General features: G+C 41.2%; 1 protein-coding gene across 1 annotated transcript in view; it reads left to right on the top strand.

Annotated features, from left to right (window-relative positions):
- The first annotated feature begins 7,191 nt into the window (after nucleotides 1–7,191).
- Nucleotides 7,192–19,610, top strand: part of LOC132816954 (E3 ubiquitin-protein ligase TRIM62-like) — a 54,880-nt gene continuing 42,461 nt past the window's right edge. The window contains exon 1 of the mRNA XM_060826979.1: nucleotides 7,192–7,755. Within this exon, the coding sequence (XP_060682962.1) occupies nucleotides 7,192–7,755 (564 nt within the window). The remainder of the gene's footprint in view (nucleotides 7,756–19,610) is intronic.

Genomic DNA, 19,610 nt, shown 5'->3' with positions numbered 1-19,610 from the left:
AAAACTACCTTTCTGAACTTCAGCAGTCAATTTAGTGTAGATACACCACAATACTGTTATGGAGAAAGTTCCTGGATTTTGACCCAGTGACAGTAAGAAACAGCAATATATTTCCGGGATAGGAAATGCCTGAGAGAGGAACTTTCAGGTGGTGATGGTCCCATGTATCTGCTGTCCTTGTCCTTCTTGATGGTAATGGTTGTGGATTTGAAAGGTACCGTCTAAAGAGATTTGGTGAATTTCTGCTCTGCATGTTGTTGTCAACCCAAGTCTGGATATTGCGCAGGTCCGCTGCATTTGGACGCAGCCTGCTTCAGATTCAGAGGTGTTGTGACTGCTGCTCCTGAGTTTCAGTGGTAGAGAGAATGATTGCTTGTGGATGTGGTGCCAATCTAATGGGCTGCTTTGTTCTGGATGTTGCCAAGTTTATTGAGCATTGTTGGAGCTACATTCATCCAGACAAGTGGAGAGTATTCCAGCACACCCTTGACTTGAGCCTTATAGATATTGAGCACCTTCTTGAGAAAGCAGGAGGTGAGTTACCACTCCAGGACTTTTAGCCTCTGAACTGCTCTTGTAGCCAACATATTTTTATTTTAAAATAGCCAGTTTTGTATGCAGTCAATAAATGTTGATGGTTGGGATTCAGAGATAGTAATGCTATTAAATATTAGGAAGCAATGATTGTATTCTGCCTTGTTGGAGAAGTTAAAGGTCTGACACTTGTATGGCATAAATGTTATCTGACATGAAAGTTCCCTCTAAGCTGTGTGGCTTTATAAGTTCCACACACCTGATCAGTGTGTAAACTCTTTGGCTTCTACTTCCAGATACTGTTGCCACGTACAGACCTTGAGGCAATGGAAATAAAGATAGAGGTAGCGTTCCTTGTCAGTTGTCGACTCACGTCTGGATATTGCACAGATCCTGCTGTATTTGAAAATGGACTGCTTCAGTATTTGAGGAGTTATGAGTGTTGTGGAACACAATGTAATCATTAGTGAACATCCTCACTCCTAACCTTATGGTGGATGGAAGGTCATTGATGAAACAACTGAAGATAGTTGGGCATAGGGCATTACCATGAGGAAACCCTGCAGATATATCTTGGATCTAAGAAGAGTAATCTCCAACAGCACAATCATCACGAGAAATCCTTGATGCCACATTTTATCAAATGGTGCCTTAGTGTCAAGACAGTTACTCTTACTTTAAATGTGGAAGTCAGCTCTTTTGTCTGTGTTTGAATCTTGGCTTTAATGAGGTCAGGATCTGAATTGTCCTGGCAGAACCCCAACCAAGTGTGAATGAGTAGGTGTTGCTATGTAAGTGCTACTAGATAACACTATTGATGACCCTTCCCATTACTTTACTGATATTTGAAAGTAGACCTATGGGATGGCAATTGATGGGTAAAAAATGAGGTCTGCAGATGCTGAGATCACAGCTGCAAATGTGTTGCTGGTCAAAGCACAGCAGTTAGGCAGCATCTCAGGAATAGAGAATTCGACGTTTCGAGCATAAGCCCTTCATCAGGAATAAGAGAGAGAGAGCCAAGCCGGCTGAGATAAAAGGTAGGGAGGAGGGACTAGGGGGAGGGGCGATGGAGGTGGGATAGGTGGAAGGAGGTCAAGGTGAGGGTGATAGGCCGGAGTGGGGTGGGGGCGGAGAGGTCAGGAAGAGGATTGCAGGTTAGGAGGGCGGTGCTGAGTTGAGGGAACCGACTGAGACAAGGTGGGGGGAGGGGAAATGAGGAAGCTGGAGAAATCTGAATTCATACCTTGTGGTTGGAGGGTTCCCAGGCGGAAGATGAGGCGCTCCTCCTCCAGCCGTCGTGTAGTTGTGTTCTGCCGGTGGAGGAGTCCAAGGACCTGCATGTCCTCGGTGGAGTGGGAGGGGGAGTTAAAGTGTTGAGCCACGGGGTGATTGGGTTGGTTGGTTCGGGCGGCCCAGAGGTGTTCTCTGAAGCGTTCCGCAAGTAAGCGGCCTGTCTCACCAATATAGAGGAGGCCACATCGGGTGCAGCGGATGCAATAGATGATGTGTGTGGAGGTACAGGTGAACTTGTGGCGGATATGGAAGGATCCCTTGGGGCCTTGGAGGGAAGTGAGTGTGGAGGTGTGGGCGCAAGTTTTACATTTCCTGCGGTTGCAGGGGAAGGTGCCGGGGGTGGAGATCTGACAAGGGAGTCACGAAGGGAGTGGTCCTTGCGGAACGCTGATAGGGGAGGGGAGGGAAATATATCCTTGGTGGTGGGGTCCGTTTGGAGGTGGCGGAAATGGCGGCGGATAATACGTTGTATGCGCAGGTTGGTGGGGTGGTAGGTGAGAACCAGTGGGGTTCTGTCTTGGTGGCGGTTGGAGGAGCGGGGCTCAAGGGCGGAGGAGCGGGAAGTGGCAATTGATGGATTGGATCTGTCCAGCTTTCTGTGCATTCAGGATAACTGGGCAAATTTCCACATTGCTGTTAGATGATAGTGTTGTACCTATATTGGAACAACATTGCCAGGGGTGTAACTCGTTCTGGAGATAAACTATTGCTGGAAAAGTGTCAGGACCCATTGCCCTTGCAGCATTCTGTGCCTTCAGTTATACCTTAATACCATGTGGAATGAATCAATTAGTTGAAAACTCACATCTGTGACGAAGGGAACCATTGGAGGAGGCTGAAGTGAAACATCCACTTGGCACTTCTGACTGAAGATTATTTTAATGTTTGCACTGACATGATCAGTCCCACATTATTGAAGATTAGGATGCTGTGACGCCTTTTCAATTATTGAGTTGTTTAATTGTGCAGCACCATTCATAACTGGATGTAGCAGAACTCCAGAGCTGAGATCGGTCTATTACTATAAACTTATGCTGTTTGGCAAGCAAGAGGTCCTGTTTGGTAGCTTCACCAGGCTGGCATTTTTAGCATTGTGTGTGTGCCGCTCCTGGCATGCCCTCCTGTACACCTCATTGAACCAGGCTTCATGGTAATGGTGGAGTGGAGGGGCATGTAAGGCCATGAGAATGCTGATTGTCTTTGAATACAGTTCAGCTATGCTTATAGTGGCCCACATTGTCTCATGGATGCCTAGTTTTGAACTGCTAGATGTGTTGAAAATCAATCCCATTTTACACGCTGCTGGTGTCACCTAACATGCTGTAGAGTATCCTCAATGTGTAGATAGGATTTCATCTCAAAAAGACTCATATTGATTATTTCATGGACAAATGCATCTGTGGCAGGCAGGCCAATAGGGATGCGGTGAAGCATGTTTTTCCCTCTTGTTGGTTTCCTCACCACCTACTAGACTCAGTCTAGCAACAATGTCCTTAAGAATCAACCAACTCTGTCTGAAATGGCTACTGCTGGTGATATACATTGATATTCCTATTCATGGTATATTCTGTGCCCTTTCCTCTGGCAGGAGAGATTGAGCAAAGAGAAGGTGGCACAGTTGTACGCAGTCAAAGAGTTGCCCTGGGATGCTATAACATTGATTACAGACCCCATGAAGTCTCATGCTCAAACATTCCACCCTCAGTGCTTCCTTCAAATGACATTCAACATGGTGGAGTACTGATCATTAACTGGAAAGGAGAGGAAGTTAAGGGTGCAGTACTTCATACTAGTATTGTAGTACAGTCTTGAGGGCTTTAAAAATGATACCTGGACTTCTCATGATTGGAAAAGAATTAAATTGATGCCTTTAAGAAACTGATAATTCTTGCAACCAATTTAGGAACTTTGCCTGCATGAATACCTCACACACTGGCTCTAGCCTAACGATGGCCTAATTTGAGACATCGTTTTCTGGTCATGACAAAGAAGGAGGCATAGGGTGGGTATAGACAGCTGGATTGAGTGAATCCCTAGAGGAGTATAAGGGCAGTTTAGGAGTATTCTCAAGAGGGAAATAAAGAGGACAAAAAGGGGTCATGAGATACTTTTGGCAAATAGGGTTAAGGAGGATCCAAACAGATTCTACCATGGCACTCAGGACTAAAGGGGAACAAGGGAGGGAATAGGGCCCCTTAAAGATTAACAAGGCCGTCTACGTAGGGAACTGCAGGAGATGAATGAGGTGCTAAATGATTATTTCAAGTCAGAATTTACTGTGGAGAAGGATATGGAACTTGGAAAATAAACAATGATATATTGAAGTGTCCACATTACAGAGGAGATTTTGCTGGCTGTCTTAAAATGCATAAGCGTGGATAAATCCCCAGGAACTGATCAGGTGTATCCCAGAACTTTGTGGGAAGCTGGGGAAATGATTGCTGGGGCCCTTGCAGAGATATTTGTATCATTGATAGTCATGGGTGGTGTCAGAAGATTGGAGAATAGCTATTGTGGTGCCATTATTTAAGATAGGTGGTAAGGAAAAGCCAGAAAATTATAGACCAGTGAGTCTGACATCATTGGCGGATAATTTCTGAGGGACAGGATCGACAAGTATTTGGAAAGACAAGGACTGATTAGGGATAGTGTGGGAAATATTGTCTTACTAACTTGATTGAGGTTTTGAAAAAGTGACAAAGACGATTGATGAAGGCAGAGCAGTGGATATTGTCTGTATAGACTTCAGCAAGGTGTTAGACAAGGACTCACATGGTAGCCTGGTTAGCCAGGTTGGATCACATGGAATCCAGAGAGAACTAGCTATTTGGATACAAAATTGGCTTTAAGATAGGAGGCAGAGGGTGGCGGTGGATGGTTGTTTTTCGGACTGGAGCCCAATGATAAGTGGTGTGCCATTAGGTTTGAAGCTGGATCCATTATTTATTTTCATTTACATCAATGATTTGGATGTGATTATTGGAGGAATCGTTAGTAAATTTGCAAATGACAGCAAAATAGACAGTGTAGTGGACAGTCAAGGAGGCTATTTCAGAATACAATGAGACCTTGATCAGATGGAGAGATGGGCCAATGGCTCATGGAATGGCACTGGAGTTTAATATAGACTCATGTGAGGTGTTGCATTTTGGTAGGGCAAATCAGAGCAGGACTAATACACCTACCTGTAGGGTCCTGGGGAGTGTTGCCGAACAAAGAAACCTTGGAGGGCAGATGCATAGTTCCTAGAAGGTGGAATCACAGTTAGACAGGGTAGTTAAGAAGGCATTTCGTACACTGGACTTTATTGGGCAGTGCATTGAGTATAGGAGTTGGGATGTCATGTTGTGCCTGTACAGGATGTTGGTTACGGCCACGTTTGGAATACTGCATGCAATTCTGGTCTCCCTGCTATAAAAATGATGTTGTTAAACTTGAAAGGATGCAGGAAAGATTTACAAGGATGCTGCCAGATTTGGATGATTTGAGCTATAGGGAGAGGCTGAATAGGTGTGGGTGATTTTCCCTGGAAATTGGAGGCTGAGGAGTGACCTTATAGAGTTTTATGAAATCATGAGGGGCATGGATAGGGTGAAAAGCCAAGGTTTCCTTTCCCATGGTAGAGAGCATCGGTTTCGGTTGAGAGGGGAAAAATATAAAAGGGACCCAAGGGCAACTTTTGGTGATGCATGTATGGAATGAGCTGCCAGAAGAATTGGTGGTGGCTGGCACAATTACACCATTTAAAAGGCATCTTGATGGGTACATGACTAGGAAAGATTTAGAGGGAGATGGGTTAAATGCTGGCAAATGGGACTAGATTAGTTTTGGATATCTGGCATGGACGAGTTGGATTGAAGAGTCTGTTTCCATACTGTACAACTCTATGACTCTATCAAACATGCTATGTAGATCTTTGATCTGGTTAGCTTTGAGTTGTGTGCTCATGCTCATGAGACTTTTAGGCTGCTGTCTTTTGTGCTGGGAATGCTTTATGCGGAGTCCTTTTATCATCAGTAATTGCATTGTCAATATTGGATGTGGTTTGCTGTAGTTCCCTGACTGTATCTTGTCCATTGGTGATAAGAGAAGGAGAATCTGGAACAGCACAATATTTTCCCTTGTGACCCTGTTCCTGCCTTCACAATACATCATGAATCTACTTTTTTGTGACTCGTTTGGCTTTAAACTTTGGTTTCACAACAAAAAACAAAATCAGCAAGAGATTTCCTTAACTTGTTTACTTATGTTTGCCCATCTACCTCTCTTCTGGATCTGTTAGTGGGAAGACCTTACTCAGCAATGATAATAGTGGTTGCCAGTGGGTATAACTGTGTCAGGGTATTACTTGACTAGTAAGAGTTTAGCTCTCCCAATTTTAGAATTACCTCCCAGGGTCAACAAAGGTTTGTTACTGGTGACTATGTGGTCTGTACAGTTTCATTCCTTTTTAGGATTTTTAGCAGTTTGGTACAACTTAGCATTTTGGAGAAAGTGAGGACTACAGATGCTTGAAATCAGAGTCGAGAGTGTGGTGCTGGAAAAGCACAACAGGTCAGGCAGCATCTGAGGAGCAGGAGAATCAAAGTTTCACGCAAAAGCCCTTCATCAGGAATGTGATCAACTTAGTGATTTGTTAGTCCTTTCCAGATCTACCATAATTTTTCCTGTCCTGAGCCACCCCAATTAGGCTTGTTGTAGTATCATTTGATTACCTTGCTGAGATAATCTAACTCAAAAGAGGCCAGAGAGGAGTTTTCATGTACCTGCCTGATTGTACTTCTAATGTTGATCGAGTTAAACCCCCACCAACACATATGCTGGATACAATTTATACATGAATGCACATTGCAAAATAGCAACACGCATTTCCTGACTGGAATAAAAAATGTCCATTTCACAAGAGAAATTATTTCAAAATATTAAATTATCTCTATACAGTTCACCAGTGTCTGTGTCCCTCTCTCTTATCCAATTTAACTCCATCCGGTTATGTTTTAGAAATTGCATAATCAACAAGAAGGGATCTTATTTCATACTAATTAAATATCATTCAATTAAAATAAGCATTAAGTATTTATAATGTTCAATTTTCCAATTGCTGACAGTATCTAATTGGAGAAAGTCATGTGCAGACTATACCATTAAATTTGGAAGAACATAGCTAAACCATTATTTTGATATTTTAGACAATATAAAGATTTTAAAACAAATAAAGTAATTATTGCAATTATTACAGAAAATAAATTAGTGTATGACATTCTTTGACATACTTTATTTAAGTAATGAATGTAAAGAGAAGTGGAAGAACCCATGTTCATATAAATGGTTGAGCACTCTCCATTTTTGTATATGGTCATAATGGCTGGTTACTTTAAACCTGTCGATAGCTACAAGGATGAAATTACTTGTTCCATCTGTCTGCAGATATTCACATACCCGATAACTCTTACTTGTAACCATAGCTTCTGCTTAAGATGCATTCAAGATCACCTGAAGCACAAGTCACCAGATGACAATTATATGTGTCCTGAATGTCAAATTGAATTTGCTGAAAAGCCACGGCTGCTTAAAAATAGCAAACTTGCTGAAGATGTTGAAAAATTGTCAAAATGTCAGGAAAGGAGAACTGTCTGTGATTATTGCTTTGAAGAAGATGTACCGGCTGCAATGAGCTGTATCCAGTGTGAGACTTTCTTCTGCGTAACACATCTTCGCCCACACAGTGAGAAACCGTCACTCAAAGATCATGTCTTGGTTGACCCCACAGAAGCAAGATCTTTGCGAAAGTGTGAAGAGCACAAAGAAACTCTCAAGCTCTATTGCAAACAGGATCGTGCAAGTATTTGCAGTCTTTGCAGTATTATAGGGAAGCACAAAAAGCACTTGATATTGACCACAGAAGAAGCAAAATGTGAAATCCAGGTGAGGGTGAAATAAGCTAACTTGATACTTACAGGTAATAGGTTTGAACAGCGACATGGTCTGACATTAGATTAGGAGAAAATGAGGACTGCTGGAGAGTCAGAGTCAAAAATAATGGTGCTTGAAAAGCACAGCAGGTCAGGCAGCATCTGAGGAGCTGGAGAGTTGATGTTTCAGGCATAAGCCCTTCATCAGGAATTAGATTGTTCAGGCTGTTTGTGAGATGTATTTTTTTTTCCCAATTTTTGTCTGAGAAACAAGATGGGGTGACATAAGATGGGATCATCTAATCATTTTCAGACAGTAGGTTTGAAGCTGAGACTGGGAGTGAAATGTAGGATCACCAGATCAGTTCGCTATTACCACATCCTGGTATCTTGTCAGAGGCAGGGTATCTATGGAAGCAATGGTCTCTCATCAGCAATCATGAAAGAAAGTGAGGGAGGGATGGCTTTACTGGGGCTTGCTTGCAACTCCATGGAGGCTGCCTGTGGTCAGTTCCTGCAGAGGGGTTTCCTTTTAACCCTGGCGGTGGGGGTGGGGGGTTGTGGTGAGCATATATTTTAATCAACCCATAATGACAAACCTCTGGATTAGGTGAAGCCTAAACTCAGACCTTTTGACTCAGAGTTAATAACACTACCACTGTGCCACAAGACTCTTAAGTTTTATATTTTATGTAAACGTCTGAGATGTCTTCATTTTGGGATGTCACCTGTTGGATTTTGGGATGATCCCATTTTTGCCTGAGCACAGCAAGGTTTTCCATAGCTGTAGGCCCTCTGACTCTGTTGTGTTCAAGAAGATTGTGTGAGTGAATGGGGTTCACAGACTACTTCAAACAGAACTTGCATTTGTCCTGAATGTAAGAATATTTTCAAAGGTATTAAGATTTTTCTCAGGGTTTGATATTTTGATGTTAATAGTGAATGGTATTCCTGATTGAAACAAAGGTAATATCTTCAGCAAATCTGTCTCACCAACTTCAGGAAATAGGAGGATGGAGGTAAAATAAAAATAACAAATGGGTGGAGAAAAAGGAATAAAAATTTCATCTGTTTACTAGAGTCAAGATCAATAAATAATTTAACAGATATGTATGGTTTGGAAAAGCTTATATTTTTCAGCTTTAAAATGCAAACAGGGGTCAGAACCAAATTTCCCCTGTGACACCAAGTTGGTAGCGAAAATATAATCACAAGATTGAATGATCACAAGATTGCTCTCCATAGCTCCTGAGACAAGTTGTTTTTTTGAATGCAATAGTGAGGAACAAGAAACATTGATGTCGTCTTGAGATTTCTAGGGATTTTGAGAAATGGAAGTGACTTATTTCATATCTAGTAGATTCGAGCAAACATTTTCCATGGAAATATGATGGGATTGGCATTAGTAACCCTTACATATTACTTTTCTCTCATGACCGAAGGAAATCCATTTTCTGGAGCATTGGAAGAAGTCACCAATGAAACTTGGATTGCCTTCAGATTGGAGGGTCTGATGGGGGAAAGCTGTAAATAAAGAGAAATGAGAATGATAAATACGATCTCCTTCTCTGAAGGTAATCTGGAGGTTTCTAATGGTGAATTATGCTCATATCCTAACCCACCAAATTCACATTCTATCGGCTTTGGATAGATGCAATGTAACTTGAGTATCTGGCTCACACGTACCAAGGAAGGGGAAGGAATTTCTGATTAATTGTTTGAAAATTTGACTTGCATTCAAAATGACAATAAATCACAGGTTTAAAGACGTCCCAATTTTCTGAACATAAAGATCATGACGTTGCATATACTTGGTACATAAGTTGAATGTTTTCTCTCCATCAGTTTGTGCCCTACCTTGTAACTGAGTGCAAGGGATTAAAGAGGCAATGTTGTTTGCGTTGTAGAGTTGCATGGGAATTTGAGAAGTGCCCATTATTTATACCCAGTGCAAAAACTGAATCTTATTTTTGGAGGGATATTTTGAGACTTCAAAGCTTGGCTTATAGGAACATAGGAATTAAGAGCAGGACTGAGCCATTCAAACCCTCAAGCCTGCCCTGCCATCCAACTAGACCATGACTGATCTTCTACCTCAATGCTACTTTCCTGCACTATCGTCATATCCCTCGATGCATATAAAATCTAGAAAGTTACTAATTTCTGTCATGAGCATACTTGATAACTGAGCCTCCAAGGCATGTGAGGTAGAGATTTCCAAACGATTTGCTACTCTTTGATTGAATAAATTTCCTGGAATCTCAGAAATGGTCTACCCTTTATTCTGACACTGTGTCTCTGGTTGTAGACATCCCGGTCAAGACCTGTATGAATTATATATATTTCAATACAATCACTTCTCATTCTTATAAACTCCTGCCAATACAGCCTCGGTCTCCTCATTGGACAGTCTGCCATTCGAAGAAACAAAGCGATGAATTCTTGTTGTTGCTGCTGACCTTCTGCGGTAAATCCTTTTCTAGGCAAGGGGATCAAAACTGTACACAGTGCTCCAGGTGTGGCCTCACCAGAATTCTATACAATTGAAATGAAGCATCATTACTACTCTAATCCTTTAGCAATGAAGATGAAATGCCATTTGCCTTCTTAATTGCTTGCAGCATCTCAGTGTTATACATCACTACCTATAGTAATTTTTCTTTGAATCAGGAAGATCAGCCTCCGAAACCTAACAATCATAATCCCAAAATTTTGAAATCAAATAGCTTTGAAGTAATTTCTTTTTGTTCATTCATTCATGGATGTAGCCATCATTTGTGTGTATTGATCATCCCCAATTACCTTTAACTGGCTTACAAAACCATTTTCGAGGGCATTTAAGAGTCAACCACATTATGGTGGGCTGTAATCACGTTTGGCCAGTCCAGGGCAGGGTGTCAGAATTTCTTTGCCAAAATGTATAAATGAACCATATGAGTCTTACAATATTCTAATAATTACATAGTCAATATAACTGATAATAGCCTTTTATTCCAGATTTTCTTAATTAATTGAATAGAGATTTCCTGTAGAACAGTTGGTTAAAGAATTAAAATATTCAAAGAAATAATAATTTCAGGATTTAAAGGCCTGCACATGCATTTTTTGAACTGCTTGGAAATCACCAAGATAACCTAAAGAGTACTTTTTAAGTGAAACTGATTAGCTAGGAAACTTTCAGACTGGGAAAACTACAGCAGCATCTCTGTCTCGGTGAGAGGGTGGTAATCATAGTTTCTGCATCTAGAATATACTGCTTGGCACACAACTTACAACTTCATGGAATTGGATCACCTATCTTGGATTTCAGTCACTTTGATCTGCACATCCCTGATATCAATGTTCATTGCAGCATGGGCACAACATTTGCTAATATGAGACAAGAGGACCATTGTTAACAACACCAATAGCAGTATCAGTAGTTGCAGGAACAATACCAACAGTTATTGCTTTTCCCTCAGCCACATGTCACTCCATGAATTTAACGTCGTGGTAGCCACGACGGCAGTTTGGAAGTCCGTGACAATTCTACCACTGCATATCAGGGATTCCTGATTCAGTTCTATACCCATCAAATAACTGCACAGTGTTGAAACTCTATCCCTGAAAGAAGAACTTCCTATCTCCAAGAGTTGCTGAACATTCAAAGGGTTGGCAGCACAGCACAGCATCAAGTTTGACCACTGAAACTGTAGCAATCACAAGCAGCAATCATGGAAGAGGTCCCAAAACCTAAGGAAGTCAGTTGAGTTAGCAAGGAGCTAATAAGCAGGCTCTTTCAAGAGGGTGCAGTTGTTGTTGAGGGCAAGACAATGCCCTTTCAATTTACTTTTGGCTGCTAAGCCATTGTTGTGCGTAAATCACCACAAGTTATTTTAACTTGCTACCTAAGCAGAAATCTCACGGATACCCAAGTATTGAAATAATAATTTAAACTTTATCGCATGCAGCAATCAAAATAAGACCCCGCAAGTAAGCAAGTTAAGCTTCACAACTCAACTTGGATATTAACCGATGAATTTAGCTACAATTCCAACCAACAGTGACTGTCTCTGAATGTGTCCAGGGTTCGATCCTTAGGCAGTGACGTCCTTTGAAATTTTGCTGTTGAATTGTCCTGGTGTTGGATTCTTACATGATTTCTCTCTTTCAAGTTTGTGGTGTGAAATTATTGATAATCCTTTAGATTCTTACATCCCCAACATTGATTACATTCTGGAGGTCTTGAGTCTATTTGCCTTCTTATCAGAGGTAGCTCCCCTGTTCCCTGCTACATTTAAAGCTAGTTGTTTGTTTGAAATAGCCTGTCCTGCAATTAATTCTTTTACTTCAGGACATTCCTTCTGCAGGCAGTCCTCATTGCTCATTTGGCATGAAGCAACAGGTTATCAAGCTAGCGGTAGGCTGCATAAATGTTAGGAAAACTCAGATTGAAATATGAAAACATTCTTATTGGGCAGGATTGATACTTTAGATCTATCTTCACTGGGGAAGACACAAGCAATCTCCCAGTTGTAATAGTGGCTGAAGGACCTGAACTGAAGGGAATTTATATTAGGCAGGAAATGGTGTTGGAGAGACTGTTAGGTCTGAAAGCTGATAAGTCCCTGGGACCTGATGGTTTGCATCCCATGGTACTGAAGGAGGTGGCTTTAGAAATTGTGGATGCATTGGTGATCATTTTCTAATGTTCTATAGATTCAGGATCAGTTCCTGCAGATTGGAGGGTGGCTAATGTTGTCTCACTTTTTAAGAAAGGAGGGAGAGAGAAAACAGAGAATTATAGACCAGTTAGTCTGACCTCAGTGGTGGGAAAAATGCTGGAGTCAATTATAAAGGACGAAATTACGGCACATCTGGATAGCAATAACAGGATAGGTCAGAGTCAGCATGGATTTATGAAGGGGAAATCATGCTCGACTAATCTTCTGGAATATTTTGAGGATGTAACTCTGAAGATAGACAAGGGAGATTCAGTGGATATAGTATACCTGGACTTCCAGGAAGCCTTTGATAAAGTCCCACATACAATGAAAGCATGCAGGTGCAGCAGGCAGTGAAGAAAGCTAATAGCATGCTGGCCTTCATAACAAGAGGAATTGAGTATAGAAGCAAAGAGGTCCTTCTGCAGCTGTGCAGGGCCCTGGTGAGACCACACCTGGAATATTGTGTGCAGTTTTGGTCTCTAAATTTGAGGAAAGACATTCTGGCTATTGAGGGAGTGCAGCATAGGTTCACGAGGTCAATTCCCGGAATAGCAGGACTATCTTACGCTGAAAGATTGGAGTGACTGGGCTTGTATACCCTTGAGTTTAGAAGGCTGAGAGGGGATCTGATTGAGATGTATAAGATTATAAAAGGATTGGACACTCTGGAGGCAGGAAGCATGTTTCCGCTGATGGATGTGTCCCGAACCAGAGGACACAGTTTAAAAATAAGGGGTAGGCCACCTAGAACAGAGTTGAGGAGAAACTTCTTCAGCCAGAGAGTGGTGGGTGTATGGAATGCTCTGCCCCAGAAGGCAATGGAGGCCAAGTCTCTGGATACTTTCAAAAAAGAGTTGGATAGAGCTCTTAAGGATAGTGGAATCAAGGGTTATGGGGATAAGGCAGGAACAGGATACTGATTGAGGATGATCAGCCATGATCATAATGAATGGTGGTGCTGGCTCGAAGGGCAGAATGGCCTACTCCGGCACCTATTGTCTACTGTCTATTGATTACATAGGGATGTGTTGAAAGTTTACCAGACATGACATAAATGCCAGGAAGTGGGGAAACACCAATCATAAACTATCTAACTTCATTAATTTCCAATATCAACTTTTGATGAACAATTTTGCAGGATCTTAATAGATTATGTAGGAGCCCTCCCTAAATATCCAATTACAGATATTTCAATAAGATTTCCTGAGGCATCCCTTTAGGGAAATGATGGCAAAAATGGAAATAACAAAGTTAATCCAATATTTTACAAAACATGGATTGCTCAAAGAAATACATTCAAACAGACCCAGGTTCAAACTTTATGTCAAAAGTATTTAAAAAATGAATCGTTTGGGAATAAAACAATTTACAATTTAAGCTTATCATCTGCAATCTCAAGGAGCACTGGAAAGATGGCATTAAAGATTAAAGACCATGATTAGAGTATATTATCAAAAATACCCTAATGATTAGGCTAAAGGAATGTCCTTGATACTGTTAGCTGTTTGGGATCTCTTGGTGAGGATTGAGCCCCTTTAATCTCATGTATGAGTCTGAGGTGAGAGGACTTTCCTCAGAGAAATTTTGTAACCCAAAGCCAGAGACAACATTTCAAATCTATGTTTCACGTTTCAGATCAGAGAAAAATTAGCAGAAGTTATGTGAATTGGTGAAAAAGAAATTTGAAAGTGCAAAACAGACTACAGCAGATAAAAAGGGCAAAATTTGCCAGCATTTACAAAGGCAGTGGGACTCAAAATGTTAGCATTATCAACTATTGCTGCAGAACAGTTAACAGAAAGGTTCATTGGATCATATAAGATCAAAAAGAAAATAATGTGATTAACCTGGTGAGTGCTGAAGACTGAAGGAAAAAAATCTCAGTGGCTATGTCATGATAATGTGTTAAAATGGTAGTATTGCAGAGAGGATAGTCACAATAGAAGTGCAGTTATTGTGATGAAAGCAATGTGGAGTGAAATAAAAATAACAGAACAATTTGAGAATGAATCAGAAATTTAAAATTCAAACATTGACTCTTCAGTCACCAAATTGGATAGTAGGGAGATGCTTAAAAAGTTAAATGAATTTTTATGCTATCTCCGAGAAAGCTATTGAAGTGACTTAAGGTAGGCCAGGAATAATATATTTGCTGATACATATTGCTAATGGAGGGGGTCAGTTACACCCTTTCAGAATCAACCCAGAGAAGTTAATTTGTGAGGGAAGAAGGTAAATTACTGATGGACAATGACGTAATTGAACTGAGTCCAAGAAACTGGAACTCATATATTGTAGTGGCACAAAAAAACCAAATAGAACACAAATATTATGTATTAATTATTACGAAGTCAAGTGTGGTAACAAAGGTGGAGTTTTGTCTAATTCGATGATTAAAGGGTTGTATTATGAAGATTAGACAGGCGTAGCTGGTTGCAAGAATTAACTTCTTAAAAGGAAATTGGCAAGCTTCATTGGCTGATGGAGCCAAAGAAATACGAGCCTTTGTAAACACCAGCTGGGTGTTATCAATGTAAAGTCACACCACTTGAAATGAAAAATGCACCAGTGACCTTTCAATGATTAACCAACAAGGTTATGCAACTGTACTGTATGTGTTGGTCTGCTTAGCTAAACTTTGAAAGAACATTCAGAACACTTGAACAAATTTAAATTGGTTACAAAAGTGGATTTAGTCATAATCTTATTAACAATAAATTTATCAAAATAACTTATTGGACCACAGTGTGGGATGAAGTCAAGTAGTGTCCAAGAAGCAAAAAAAAGGGGTCTCTTGGATCTTTCTTGTTATTCATATTGACTTTCAGCACTTCAGTGTCTCGTTTGACAAGCATGTTAAAGAAAATCATGAAATTTAAATGGACAAAACAAATGACAGACTGCCTTTGACAATTTGAAAGCTACGTTTACTACTGCATGGGTCAATCAGCTCCAAAACAAGATAAGCCACTTGAATTAGCAATTGATCCCACCGACATTGATGTGGGTACTCTTTTATTACAGGAAAACAAGATTCGGATCAAATGACCAGTCATCCTTTTTCATGCAAATTAAATGTGCATCAACATAAATATTTAACAGTAGAGAAAGAGACACTGAGCCTGATATTGGCTCTGCCATGACGTCTACAAATCTGAAGTCTACAAATCCAACATCTTGCTGAGAATTATTAATACAGATCACAATTCTCTAACCTCCACGGAATGTTTAAATATAGCAAACTGGTGCTTTAATCAACTAAGATTCTTGATGAACCAACATAAGTTGTTTACCTATAATTCTGTGTTTAACCATGGTCCATGTATTGATTCAGTAAGCCAAAGTATAACAGGGATGTGCATTATGTTTCTATTACTTAGTGTGTGTTTTTACATTTATTTAAGGAGGTGCAATGATGTTTTTGGAAAGTATTTGAGGGATGTTGAGGTCTCAAAGCTTCGTTTGATGAGGGTCACTACACTTAAGCATACCTCTTGTTTCTTCAGAATATTTGACCAACCAGTACACTCCTGGTACTGGTCAATCAAGAGTTTGCTGAATAGTTTGCTGAAACTGTGTCATTGGAGTTTAATGTTATAGTTGGATAAATTGAAGATACTTCACACCATACGAGAAAGACAATTGGATACCTTGTCAAGTGCAAATTTGGAAGAAAATTGTTGTGATCAAAAGGACTTGAGTTTCATTTACACAACTTGCCCAACAACAATCTATTTTCCACAAATCTTGAAGGCTTTAACTTATCCAGCATCCATGAACTTTTGACAGAATGAGTTTCTGTTTTCCACTATCCTTTATATGCAATTGTTCTTCCTAACTGAGCTGGCATCAAATTTTAAATTATGATCTTGTTGTTTGTATTTTGGTCACTTCAATCAGTTTCTAGGTAAACTTCTTTTTAAGGGGTACTGTACTTATGAAAGAAACAAAATGGTCAGAGGCAACTTGCAATTCACGTAATTCTACTCGCAAAATACATTAAACATGCTGAATATTATCTATAATCCTGTTGTTTCAAAATTGCCGATTCTTACACTCTGCAGAATATTCTCTGGCTCTCAGCCAATCAATCTTCCAGATCAAGGTCACAGCATCTAATGGGATCCCTCATTCCATTAATAAATGATGGTAGGGCTGCCCTCGGCGTCCATCTCCAGATGTGTCAAGAACATGTCCCACTCTTCATCCATGGTCATGGCAGAAATCTGGGCTCTGATGAGTCTGCCTGTCAATCTTGCTTTCCAGGGCAGGTCCCAGGCTTGTCTTTGCCTGCCTTTGGCTTGTGCAGATGCTTTATTCTTGATTTGTCCTGAAAGTTCCATTGAGCCGGGCAGCTCAAAAATTGCCCATTCTGGTTTCGGGCCTAGCCGTTCAGGTCCTGGGCTATTTCGCCACAATTTCACCAACACAACTTTACTATGTTGATGAAAAGTTTATTATTATCCAATAAAGTGTCTGAAAAAGAAATTGCCCTCTGCGGTTAGCTGGCATCCTGTCACCAAGTCACCCTTTATTTACATGTGCATAATAATTGACATTGGTTCAGCTTCCTCAGAGCCACCTCTCAGTGTGAACAGAGCCTCTGACATTTCTTTTTAGATCTGGCAGCCTTGGCTCCCTGACTGGACCAGGTTAACAACCACAATCATGGACCTCATACTCTGAGGTCCACCTGCTGACCTTATTACAATCACTAAATCCCTCTCCCTCTACGTCTGGGAATATAGGTCTGTTCTTTTTCTTATTGCATCTCCATGGGCATTTTGACACTGAGTCTGGTCCTTACGGCCCAGCCTTGGATATAGGTGACGTGTACTGGACAGCAGTCTGTCTCTTGCCCCTTGAGTTTCTTGGAAGAAGTTCATCCTCCCCTTCAGGTGGTAAAGGTATTGAGACTGCGACATCTGCCATGTCCATCTCAGAATCCAAGGTTTCTTCAATGTTTGACAGAGGAGAAGAACCCAGAGGTACTGGCAGCCTTTCCGGCTGCTCTGAGGGCCGGGCATATTTTGTTCCTGTCCCATTTGCGTGTTTGTAGCTTGCATGTGGTCCACATGCTTGTTCAGGACTGCCTTACCGACCCGAACTTTATGTCACAGGACCTTGTATTGGCCATGTCTCTTAGGTATGCAAGGCCATAGTTAATACCAAACTTCATATCCTGAAGTATATTGTCACTCTTGCTTAAAGGAGTCTTGTGGCCGGCCTTCTTAATGCTGTTTCATCTCTCCTCCACCCCCCCCCCCCAGGTCCAGGAAGATCAAATGTGGAGTCTTCTCCCCATTAGCAACTCTGCTGGAACTATCCCTGTAGTTGTATGAGGCACAGTCCAATAAGCAAATTGGAACTGAACAGTTTTGTATTGTGTGAAGCTGTAGGCTACTTCATTCAGCCTGCCTTCAAAGCTTGGACTGCTTTTTCTGCCAGACCACTGGATGATGGATGGTGTGGAGTTGTCCTTATGTGCCAAATGCCATTCGATTTTAGAAAATATGCAAGGTCCCTGCTAGTAAATAATAGCCCATTGTCTGTGATGAACACTTCTAGGAGCCCACATATTGCAAAAGATGTTTTTAGCTTCTCAATCATCATCCCCATGTTTGACTAATTAACTCTATGCATGACCAACCACTTTTAATGGGCGTCTACAATGACTCAAAATGTTGAGCCCTCAGAAGGACCAGCATAGTCGACATATATCAGCAAGTCCAGGGTTTACCCGATGATTCTCATGAATGTTTGGAGGGGCCACTGGCAGTAATTTTTGTCCTTTTTGCCACTGTTGGCTCTGCCCACCAAAGCACCTATGTCTGCTTCCAAACCTGGCCACCAGACATAACTTCTCACCAGTATCTTCATCTTCCTGGATGACCCTGTTAGAGACCAGCCTGTGTCTGGCGGCAATCTTTGCTTGGGACAAACACTCTTGCCCCTTATAATAAAATGTTGTCCTCTACGGAGACCATTTAACCCAATGTTTATTTTGATTGGTTTTGATTTGAACATTACTGAGCAATTTAACTGTTCCAAGTCAGATGTAGATGGGCTTTCCAAGGGTGTGCACTCTCCTGGATACCGGCCTAAGATTTCCCTTCCTCAATTCAGGCCTAGTGGGACTCTTGCTGATTCGAGTCTGCATACAGACAATAACAACAATGGCCTGCTGCCCAAATCCGGAAGTAAATGTTAACCATTTGTCTAAGGCTTGGTTTTTTTTAGGGGTTTCGCTGTGGGATCACCCAGAGTCTCTCTGTTCAAGATGTGTCCTATGTGAGGTTACGCAATTGCCTTTACTTAAGTGGTGTCCCCCAAGCTCAGCTAGCTTGGTGAGGATCTCCGCTTCTATTGACATATCCTGTAGTTCATGGGCTCCACTTAGAGTTATAGAGTCATGGAGATATACAGCATGGAAACAGACCCTTCAGTCCAACTCATTCATGCCGACCAGATATCCTCACCTAATCTAGTCCCATTTGTGAGCGCTTGGATCATATCCCTCTAAACCCTTCCTATTCATATACTCATCCAGATGCTTTTTAAATGCTGCAATTGTACCAGCTTCCACCACTTCCTCTGGTAGCTCATTCCACACACACACACCCCCTCTGCGTGAAAACATTGCCCTTAAGTTCTCTTTTTAATCTTTCCTGTCTCATCCTAAACCTATGCCGTCTATTTCTGGACTCCCACACCCCAGGGAAAAGACCTTGTCTATTTATCCTTTCCATGCCACTCATGATTTTGTAAACCTCTATAAGGTTAGCCCTCAGCCTCCGACACTCCAAGGAAAACAGCCCCAGCCTGTTCAGCCTCTTGCTATAGCTCAAATCCTCCAACTCTGGCAACTTACTACATTTTTTAATGGCAAAGCCAGTTGTAGTACCTGTTGAAGTCCAGTTGGGCTTCAGCTAGTAGGCACTTTTGTATGGTCACATCATTAAACCCACATTCCAAACAGTCTCTCAGCATTTCATTAAGGGTTAAACCAAAGTCTCATATCTCTGCCAGTCATCTTAATGTCATCAAAAATCTTGACCCGGATTCCTCGATTCTCAAACTGCTGAGTAAAACCGATAACACCCCAGAACAAAGGAGGTTCGGGGTCATAATATTCCTTAACTGAATCCGTCAACTCTTGAAA

Source organism: Hemiscyllium ocellatum, chromosome 6 (genome assembly GCF_020745735.1).
Source record: "Hemiscyllium ocellatum isolate sHemOce1 chromosome 6, sHemOce1.pat.X.cur, whole genome shotgun sequence".
In the NCBI taxonomy this organism is placed as follows: Eukaryota; Metazoa; Chordata; class Chondrichthyes; order Orectolobiformes; family Hemiscylliidae; genus Hemiscyllium; species Hemiscyllium ocellatum.
Note: the sequence above shows the minus strand (reverse complement) of the source record. Positions and strands in the feature narration are given on the sequence as shown.